This window comes from Theropithecus gelada, chromosome 10 (genome assembly GCF_003255815.1).
Source record: "Theropithecus gelada isolate Dixy chromosome 10, Tgel_1.0, whole genome shotgun sequence".
Taxonomy (NCBI): Eukaryota; Metazoa; Chordata; class Mammalia; order Primates; family Cercopithecidae; genus Theropithecus; species Theropithecus gelada.
Window position 1 is genome coordinate 61,258,107 of NC_037678.1, and position 10,943 is coordinate 61,269,049.

At 48.1% G+C, this 10,943-nt stretch overlaps 1 protein-coding gene across 1 annotated transcript in view; it reads left to right on the forward strand.

Annotated features, from left to right (window-relative positions):
• CHD6 (chromodomain helicase DNA binding protein 6) overlaps positions 1 to 3,763 on the forward strand; it is a 214,427-nt gene extending 210,664 nt beyond the window's left edge. The window contains exon 37 of the mRNA XM_025399445.1: positions 573 to 3,763. Within this exon, the coding sequence (XP_025255230.1) occupies positions 573 to 1,469 (897 nt within the window). The 3' untranslated portion in view covers positions 1,470 to 3,763. The remainder of the gene's footprint in view (positions 1 to 572) is intronic.
• The last annotated feature ends 7,180 nt before the right edge of the window (positions 3,764 to 10,943 follow it).

A 10,943-nucleotide genomic window follows, 5' to 3' on the forward strand; every position in this document is an offset into this window, starting at 1 on the left:
AACTCTAAAGATAGCTGCCATTGTCCTTTTTTACTTAAACTCAGAGGCTAACTGACATGTCTTGAGTCCCACAGCTAGGAGGTTGCCGTCAGGATTTAAACTCGGGTCTGTCTGGCTTCAAAACCCTGTCTTACATATTCTTTGTTGCTTCAGTGAAAACCTGTGTCAGGAGGAAGGCAAGCGTTGGGATCTGGTGAAGGGGTCTCAGCCACAATAGTCTCACCGAGAACCAGGGCACTTTTAGTGCTTTCTCCAGCTCCCCCACTCTCTTCTGCCAGCTTCTCACAGGCTGGATGCCACTTTTGCCAGTCAGCATGTTGGAATTACCACTGGGCAGTGACAGGTGCCCTACTTGTGCCCATGCCACAAAATGCTGTCAGCTGCTGAGGGAGAAGCCTGTCAGGTACAGTCAGGCCGGAGAGCTGCACAAGTAGGCGGGAGGTGCTCCTTTTCCTGGGAACCCTTCGTGCAGCTGGAGACAGGCCAGGCCAGTGCAGAGCCCTGGTTGTCACCCTCAGCTGACCACCTGCCATCCTGTTGCCTCAGCATTTTGTGTTTCTTTGTTTTTCCAGGGGTTTCTTCCAGAAAACAAGTTCAATCACACCCTGGGTGAGCCTGTTCTTCGAGATACGGGCCCCCGCAGGAGGGGGAGGCGGCCTCGGAGCGAGCTCCTGAAGGCTCCTTCCATTGTGGCAGACTCTTCCTCTGGAATGGGGCCGCTGTTCATGAATGGACTGATTGCTGGGATGGACCTGGTAGGACTTCAGAACATGAGAAATATGCCAGGCATCCCCCTCACCGGGCTGGTGGGGTTTCCAGCTGGCTTTGCCACGATGCCAACGGGTGAAGAGGTCAAAAGTACCCTGAGCATGCTGCCCATGATGCTGCCAGGCATGGCTGCTGTGCCCCAGATGTTTGGTGTTGGGGGACTCCTCAGTCCACCCATGGCAACCACCTGCACTTCCACTGCTCCGGCGTCTCTGTCAAGCACAACGAAAAGTGGTACGGCAGTGACTGAAAAGACTGCGGGAGACAAGCCGAGTAGCCATGATGTGAAAACAGACACTTTAGCTGAGGATAAGCCTGGTCCAGGTCCATTTTCTGATCAGTCTGAACCTGCAATAACTACTAGTAGTCCTGTGGCTTTTAACCCATTTCTCATCCCCGGAGTATCTCCTGGACTCATTTACCCGTCCATGTTCCTCTCCCCTGGTATGGGCATGGCTCTGCCAGCCATGCAGCAGGCCAGACACTCAGAAATAGTAGGCCTGGAGAGCCAAAAGAGGAAGAAGAAGAAGACAAAGGGGGACAACCCCAACTCCCACCCAGAGCCTGCTCCCAGCTGCGAAAGGGAGCCCAGCAGTGATGAGAACTGTGCCGAACCCAGTGCCCTTTTGCCTGCAGAGAGAGAACATGTGGCACAGGCTGGGGAGGGGGCACTCAAAGACTCCAACAACGACACCAATTAGAACTTTTTTCATTTAAGAAATTATTGTGACTTGTAAGTTTCTTATCCCATAAAGGTTTGTTACTTCCCTCACTTCACCTCCATAAGAACCTGTGTTTCCATAAGTAAGATGACCTACCTGATTTCCTGTCTGAGAACTATGGTAACAGATGTTAATAGTTGCAGGGTCTCACCACTTCATTAGATAAGTGTTGTCTACCTAGTCTAGGAGGCACAGAATTCGCATTCTGTTCATCCCGTTCATTCCAGCAATCATAGCTAATACAGTACTTGGTGACGCGCCCACCCCCTTCTCTTCCAAGTTTCCCACTCACTCGAGGAGGAAAAATGGCAAAAGAAAGCTGTCTAGGGATTTACCATTGAAGGGCTGAAGAACAGAGACAAAGAGGAGCTCTTTTTCTATGAGCTGGGTTGCACAGGAGGAATGTCACAGGGAACCAAAAAGCACAGAAAAAGGAAGTGCTGGTGCATATTTTTGAGTTAAAATAATTCCCTATTTTATCATGATTCTTAAGTGAGTAGTATAGACAGAAGCATATAACTAATGGTTGAAAATACATATATTCATTTCTTTATAAAAAACAAAAACCTTACTGGTAGTAATATAATTTCCCCCTTCATGGTTTTTCAGACACCTGCAGCGAGAAGAAATACTGACTGACTAGGCATTATTTTCTATACATCCCTCTCCCTAGTGAAAAGATGCCTCTTGCTGCAAAAAAGCTTTACCCACCATGAGTTATTGCTGGTGACGGGGGTGGGGCCAGGACCCGCGGTCCGTAGAGCTCCACGCTGCTTCACACACACACAGCTGGCGCTCTGCTCCCACCTGGTTCGCTTACAGATTTCTTAGCCATTAATTTGCCTCTCTGTGTTTAAAGAGCACCAGGACCGAATGGATTTTCACTTGAGGCTTTCCTTCACCAATAAGGCTCTTTCTGGAGCCTGCAAGACAGTTGCCCAACACTTTGAAACACTTGCTAGTAGGTCCTTTGATCAGGAATGTCTGAGGCTGTCAGATGTGTGCCATCCTTTATAATACAGCTGTGAAAAGTTACTTCTCCATTAATTTCTCCATTCTGTTTGTATCTTACAGTTGGACCCAAATCCCAAATTATCAGTTAATCGAAACTATGTTGCAAGTCAACATTATTTTCTCTTCCTCAGCTTCTCCTTGTTTAGGAACTGAGAAAGAACCTGCCTAAGCAGCACTTCCCCATGTCCTTTCGCCTTCGTGTTAACGTCCCTTCTAATGGTCTCACTCTTCACAGGTAGTTCACACTCTAAGACTTGAAGTAAGCTCATGGTTCAGTACTCTGGGGGCGCAGGGCTGCGCAGGACCCTTGGAAATGTTGCAAGTGTTACTAGTACCAGTTTCACTTTTCGTTGTCACAATTTACTGTATTTTTTACTTTTTCTGTTACAGTTTTGCTAATTTATCAGAAGGTCCAAAAGTTTGACATAACTATTTCATTTTGCATTATTTATTTATGATGCTTTTGTCATTGTCTTTTATACATTTGGGATTATAAATTATGTAAATGTTAAAATGAGCATCTCAAAGAAGTCTGTTAAATCATGATTGAAAATGTCAATCAGATGTATCTTCAAAAAGTGGAGTCCCAGTTTTATGAATCTGATATAAACCAGAAATTCTATAACCAATCACAGAAGAATCCAGTAATTGAACAAATCCTATTTAATGACATCCTTGTAGCATAGATGGTCTATAATGCTGACCACAGATTTCTTAGAAATGCTGCTCTCTCTATTTAACTAACATTTTGTTCAGTTTTGCCTCCAGTGGAAGCAGAAAGGGTTTTTTCAGCTGTTAAATCCTAAAAATCAATATAATTTATTTATGTAAAAAAAATAACTCAATCAATATATTTTTGAACCTTTTAAGTACTAATTTTCTTTTTATCAAGTAGAAAAAAAAAAATGTATTTGCCCTAAATCCTTAAAATACAAATGCTATAAAAATTCCTGTATCTTGAAAGCCTTACTGCAAATGAGTATTATAGACATCCAGCAGAGTCTGGTTTTCTTTGTTGTCGTTGTGTTGTTGTTGTTTTGTATGGAAAAGCTGCTTTCCCCGGGTTCCACTTATAACCTCCAGTAGGTCACAGGGTTCAATGTGGATCTGACTTAAAAACCCACCAGCATGCTCAATCCCTTGTTATACCTTATCGAATCTGTATGTTAACTCTCTGGGTGTTTAGGCTTCTATTTGACTGCTGTTGTGACCCTGTTTGCAAAATGAAAATGACACTCTGTGGATTATTTGCTCTGTAAGGCACAAGTGCTTCTTATGATTATTTTGACGTTTCCAAGAGCAAAAGCCAAATTTAAACTCTTCAGCAAACTTGAGCCTTTTCATCTAATTCCATGTCACTCACAGCCATAACTTTTCTTGATCATTCTTCACCCCATGTCTTACATAATAAATTGTGGTCTTGATCCTGGATTTAAAAACAAAAAAAAAGTTTAAAAGTCACATTTGTATTTGAGGAATTCAGTGGCACTTGGGTGTCTCTTGCTGCCTGGGGCATTTATGAGTGCATGGTATGCCCACTGTCTTTCCAAGGTGTCCGATCCGTGCTGGGCACCCTATGGAGGACTTGTTGAATATTCATCATGAGGGTTGACTTGGCCTGTCTCTCGACCAACTGACCAGAACACCTGGTTAAAACATGCCCTAGAAGGGAGTCGGGGGTGTGCGAGGTGGCTCACGCCTATAATCCCAGCACTTTGGGAGGCCAAGGTAGGCGGATCACTTAAGATCAGGAGTTTGAGACCAGCCTGGCCAACATGGTAAAACCCCGTCTCTACTGAAAATACAAAAATTAACTGGGCATGGTGGCGGGCACCTGTAATCCCAGCTACTCGTTAAGCTGAGGCAGGGGAATCACTTAAACCTGGGAGGCAGAGATTGCAGTGAGCCGAGATCATGCCACTGCACTCCAGCCTGGGCAACAGAGTGAGGTTCCATCTCAAGAAAAAAAGAAAGAGTTGGCAGCACAGCATCCTGCTCCACAGACTTGAGGCCTGAACACTCTCAGCTGGTACATCCCCAGCGCCACTTCTTAAGCTCCATACCAAGAGTCCCACCTCAATCACACACCTGCAATGTATGGGGGAACTAGACTTGAGTGGGTTAGAGTAGGTTCATAAAACACAGGACCACCAGGGTAGCTGAAATTCTCAAGGTTTTTCAGAACTCTGTGCTCCTGAGCCTGGTGTCTCAACCCCAAAAGGGGTGAGTCAGAAGTTATCAATGAGGCTGGCAGGAAAGTGCCACAGCCTCTTTGAAGGCTGAGCAAGAGACTGACCCAGCCTCATCTTGTTGGCTCCCAACTAAACACCACCAGATGCGTGCATGAATGGCCTGGAGCATGGATGAGCATTGTTACAGTAAGGCCTTAGGTGTTATAGGCCTCTAATCAAGACATAGGGAGCCCTCATAACAACTTAAACAGAAGAAGTAGTAAAGGGTCTTGGTTTCATTTTTTACCTAAAACCCTGTCCCAGGAAATACTACCTTGTACAAGGACCGAAGAGGAATAGTTGGTTCAGCACACTGGACTACTGTTGGTGTGTGTTTGCCATTAGTGACCTCATTTGTCCTCACTGCATCTTGGGCACTGGGTAGAGGGATGCCAACATCGAATTTGCCTCCTGAAAACTAGCAGAGAGACTGCCAAAGCTACCTTGTCAATCCTGAACAGCAGAGCTGGGCTAGACCCCGCAGTCCCACCAGCTGGGGAGACGGCACCCTAATTTTGCCTTTCGTGGTAACAGTCTGGGGCCTCTATCTCAGAAACCAAAACTGAGTGAAGAAATTACACTCAGAAAAATTGGCACTAGGAAAAACAGAACACTCAAATAAGTGTCACACCCTCTGGAAAACTCGATGCTAGATTCATTTACACCAAATTGCTTAAATGGCCTCTTGTAAGAAGTATTGTTCATTTGCCTCTTCTGGAAACCACAGGATTTCTTTCTTAGGTCAGAAGTAGAGTTCACCCAGCCCAGTAATTGGGATCTTGGCTGCCTAGTGGTGGACATTGTGGCCACTTTCATAATCCTAACTCAACAAGGTATCTGTGGGATGAAGTAGGGAATAGGGGAAAGGGTGAGTTCAATGCTGGCTGCTTCTGGGAAGTTGTTTTATGAGGTCGATTTGGACATGGAGTCTGAGCATGGCTGTGACAAGTTGGTGCCTCCTAGACGGCCCTGGGGTTTGAGTTCTGGCTCAGCCCAAGCCTTGGAGGACAATGGGAAGAACTAGAATGAGAGCCAGTTGTAGGGGAGGAACAGCCACTTGGAACACCCTTCTCCAAGTCTGTTTCCTCATCTGTAAAATGGGGATAATGATAATTTGCACTAATAGGGCTGTTGATGGGGTTCATTGAAATGATCAGTCTTTGTTTATTTTTATTTTTTTGAGACAGAGTTTCGCTCTTGTTGCCCAGTGCGATGGTGCAATCTCGGCTCACTGCAACCTCTGCCTCCTGGGTTCAAGCGATTTTCCTGCCTCAGCCTCCTGAGTAGCTGGGATTACAGGCACCCACCACCACACCCGGCTAATTTTGTATTTTTAGTAGAGACAGGGTTTCTCCATGTTGGTCAGGCTGGTCTCAAATCCCCAACATCAGGTGATCCGCCCGCCTCGGCCTCCCGAAGTGCTGGGATGACAGGCGTGAGCCACTGGCCCAATCAATCAGATTCTTAATACTGCTGATTCTTTTGAGTCATAGGTCTTTTACTCCTTCTGGATAGCCAGCAAGAGAATTTACCAGTCTCACTGGAAAAGTAGGATAAGGAAGGGGCAAGGAAGAGCTTGTTCCAAGTCCCAAGGCAAGTACCGAGTGGATCTGGGATTGGGTTCAGAGCACTGCGGGAAACCAGCTTTCTGTCCTGCCCACAGGAAAGAAGGGTTTTCTGCATGAGCCCGTTGTGCTGGGTGGACTAGAGGGATGTGGGGACTGTTTTGGGGCTGGGGAACAGGAAGGTTCATGAGTTTGTGGAGCCTCCCTCAGTGTAGGAGTGCCAGATTTAGGAGGGAAAGTTAACACCCAGTTAAATTTTAATTCCATGTAAACATTTTTTAGAGTAAGTATATCGCATACAGTATTTGGTATATGCACTTTTTAAAATTTTCCATTTTTAAATTTATTTAAATATTTTTGGCTGGGTGTGGTGGCCCACCACATAATTCCAGCACTTTGGAAGGCTGAGCGGGGAGGATCACTTGAATCCAGGAGTTTGAGGCTGGGCAACATAGGGAGTCCTCATCTCTACAAAAAATATTTTGAAAACTTAGCCAGGCATGATAGTGTGTGCCTATTGTCCTTGCTACTCAGGAGGCTGAGGTGGGAGGATCGCTTGAGCCCAGGAGGTTGAGGCTGCAGGAAGCTGTGATCACAACACTACACTCCAGCCTGGCCAGCAGAGCCAGACCCTGTCTCTAAAAAACAAAATGCAGCCTCAAAACTCCCAGGCTTAAGTGATGCCCCCTCCTCAGCCTCTGGAGTAGCTGGGACCACAGGCATGAGCCACTATGCCCAGCTAATTTTTTATCTTTTGTAGAGATGGGATCTTGATATGTTGCCTTAGCTGGTCTCAAACTCCTGGCCTCAAGCAATCCTCCCACCTCAGCCTCCCAAAGCGCTGGGATTACAGGCATGAGCCACCACCTCCAGCCTAAAAAAATTTATTGTTTATCTGGAACTCAAATTTAACCAGACATCCTGTATTTTATCTGGTAACCTTACTTAGTAGCAATAGTGTGCTATTTACTAGGCACTTCCTGTGAGTAGGATTTGTTCTATGTATGTTATGGCCAAATTCTTAATCCCCACAATAACCCTATGAGGTTGTCCTCATACATACAAGGAAACAGGCCCAGGCCTAAAGAGGCTAAGTAACTTGCCCAATCATCCAGCTGGAAAATGTCAGGGCTGGGCTTCGGGGACTCAGAAGGAGTAAACCCAGAACTGTAAACTGAGCAGGAGGGGAGCCAGGATGGGCATCTTTAGTCTGAGGCTTGGAGCAGGCCATCCCTCTAGAGTGCAGCTTCATAAAATAACACTAAGCACAAATGATGAGCAAGGGGAGAGAGGTTGCTCTGGCCCTTGCTGCCCTTGGGCTGCAGCTACCATCCCTGAGGCCAGTGGGGAGGCAGTTAGCCTCAGTTTTTCCTTCCCATCCCTGCTGTGCTGGTGTTGGGAGGCCTCTGAGCTGGGGCTTATCCTAGGGAGTAAGTGTCTAAGTGCTTAGACTCACCAGCCCAGGGCCAAGGAGCCCCGTGAGAAGCAGTGTCCAATCTTAGAAGGTGGAAAGAAGGATGGCAGAGGTAGGACAACTGTTCAGCTAGAATGGCCTGGGGAAGAGGATGGGGGAGCTGACGAGGGAGGGGAAGAGGCACATCTCACCCACCCATACGCTGGCCATGACCTTCCTCCTACCCAGGGAAGCTCAGCCACATGCACCACTAAAGGTGGCCACAGCACTGCTTAGTCAATACCTACTCTGCAGGCCACTGTGCAGGCCTTCTGTGAGCTCATTCCAAAACATGTTCTCCAGGAGGACCAGGCTCAGGTAGGTTGTCACCTGCCTTCAGTGGCACAACTAATGAGGAAGAACAAGAATTTAGAGATGGGTCTGATTCCAAAATCTAGTGTTCTTGCTCAGGCATTGGCTTTGCATGTGGAGCCACAGGCCCAACACACTTTCTTCCCGGGGTGGAGTCAGAGCTACGGCCCACAAGCCAAGAACCAGGACTCATATTTGTAAATAATTGGACAATCAAAGGGAAATATTTCATGACCATAAAAATGATCCCCTCACGCCTGTAATCCCAGCACTTTGGGAGGCCGAGACGGGCGGACCACGAGGTCAGGAGATCGAGACCATCCTGGCTAACACGGTGAAACCCTGTCTCTACTAAAAATACAAAAGATTAGCCAGGCGTGGTGGCGGGAGGCTAATCGGGAGGCTGAGGCAGGAGAATGGCGTGAACCCAGGAGGCGGAGCTTGCAGCGAGCCGAGATCGCGCCACTGCTCTCCAGCCTGGGCGACAGAGCGAGACTCCGTCTCAAAAAAAAAAAAAAAAAAAAAATTCCAAATCCAAATTCCAGTGGCTGTAAATAAAGTTTTATTGAACACAGCTATACTCAAAGCTGCTTTTGGGCTATGACAGCAGTAGTCACAGAGACCACACAGCCTGCAAAGTCTAAAATATTTATTATACTCTCTGATCCTTTGCAGAAAATGTTTGTCGATCCCCATCCTGCAGCATCAATTTTATTCATAGATTCAATGCAAAAACTCATTAAAAGTATTTCGTATGGCCAGGCGCAGTGGCTCACGCCTGTAATCCCAGCCCTTTGGAAGGCCAAGGCGGGTGGATCACCTGAGGTCAGTAGTTTGAGACCAGCCTGGCCAACATGGCAAAAGCCCACCTCTGCTAAAAATACAAAAATTAGCCAGGTGTGTTGGTAGGTGCCTGTAATCCCAGCTACTTGGGAGGCTGAAGCAGGAGAATTACTTGAACCCAGGAGGCAGAGGTTGCAGTGAACCGAGATAGCACCCTTGCACTCCAGCCTGGGCAACAGAGCGAGACTCCGTCCCAAAAAATACATATATATGTATGTATATTTCATATTAACGCAAACATGGTTTTGTATAAAAGTGAATCACATAGTGGAATATAAGATTCATGTCTACTTTTGAGATAAAATGCTTCCAAGAAGCCCTCGGCTTTGGGCATGCTTCTTGAGGGCCAGCCTCCAAACCCGAGGGGATACTTTCACTTTGGAGAAAACACTGGAGCTGCCCTGTCCCCCTCCCCTCTTCACACGGAGCCTTTTTTGGTTGTTTTTGTTTTTTTGAGACAAGGTCTCCCTCTATCACCCAGGCTGGAGTGCAGTGGTGTGATCACAGCTCACTGCAGCCTTGAACTCCTGGGCTCAAGCGATCCTCCTGCCTCGAGAGTGACTGTCCTGTTCCCCACTGAGATGTCCAGCTGGCTCTCAGAAGCAGGACACTAGGACAGGCTCAAGAGTCCAGGTCGACGCGGTGCTGTGGCCAGACTGAAGCAGCTTTGCCACGTCCCCCTGGTCTCATCTACCATCAGGCCCCTGCTGGCCTTGTGTGCCTCTTCCCCCTCAGGATGACAACTTGGCCTCACCTTTCTCTGTACGCAGCGCCTTGAGTCTCTTTGAAAATCCTCAGGGACTCCCAAAGCCTGTGTGGGTCAGGAGAGCCGGGCCAAGGAAGGTCCATGCTGCACAGGGCAGGCAAGGACTCAGCACTGCTGGGTGTTTAGACTGTTTCCTGACTCAGACCAAGAAAACTCTAAACTCTGTAGACACAGCTCCCAACTCCCACCCACTCCCCACTCCAGCTCTGACCCAGGCTTTTCCATTCACAGATCCCAGACTTTCCAGACCGGCAAAGAGCCCGGAGGCCAAGGCCTGGTGAGTGCCTTGGGCAGGGGTTGGGGGTGGGGCGGCAGATTGTACAAGGCTGAGGAAAGCCCCCAGCTGCGCAGCCCCTTGGGCCTCCCCAGGTAGAGGACACTCCTACCCTCACCCCAGTCCCTTGTCAAATTTCTCCGTCAAGAAGCAGGACATACGTATATAAGGATACTCCTAGTGTTGGTGCGCATCTGAGAGAGAGGGAAGGAGGGAGGGAGGGAGAGCTGGAGGGCGGTGGAGCAGGGGAGCAGGTGTTCCTCCTGGCTAAGCCCCTGCAGCTACTTCCTTTCTTCCCCCAGACAAGTTGAGGATAATTAGCATCCTATGAGGGAACAGAGAGGCAGCTCCCATCCCTAGACTGAGTGTGGGAGGAGGATTCAGAGCCCCCACCAACTCCACTCCCACTATACAACCCAGCACCCCCGAAAAGGCCCAAGGACAAGGGGTCGGTTTCCACCACCCCCACCCCATGAGTCCAACCACTCCCAGCTTCTGTAAGGAACAAGAGTTCAAAGACATAAAACCTCCATCCAAAGAGGTACTTGCTCTGCACAGTCAAGTGGGGTGGCACAACGTTCTTGAAACCCTGACCTTTCTTTGGAGTTCCTGGTTGTTTCTTGTGTTCTCTGACTCCCTTTCAAGCTGGACTGGTCCATGAGTGTTTCTCAGGGACGAGATATGACAATGGGAAGCAGACAAAAAAAGATTCTCTGCCTGGCTTTTGAGTTTCGGTGCCTGGCTTGGGCACATGACAGATAAGAGCAAAGTTTCCCAGCTACCATCCCTCCCACCAGGAAAAGGGTTCCTGAAGGGAAGAGGAGAGGGGTGGTTGGCGGGGGTCAGTGGGGATGGACTGAAGGAACCATCCTCTTTGAGGGTGTCTCGTCTGTTTCCAGCACCCAGGAGGCCCCTGGAGCCATGTCTGGAACCAGGCTTCTGGGCTCCTCTTCCTCAGGTGCCCCACCAGCCTGCCCCTCCCACATGACTGTGGC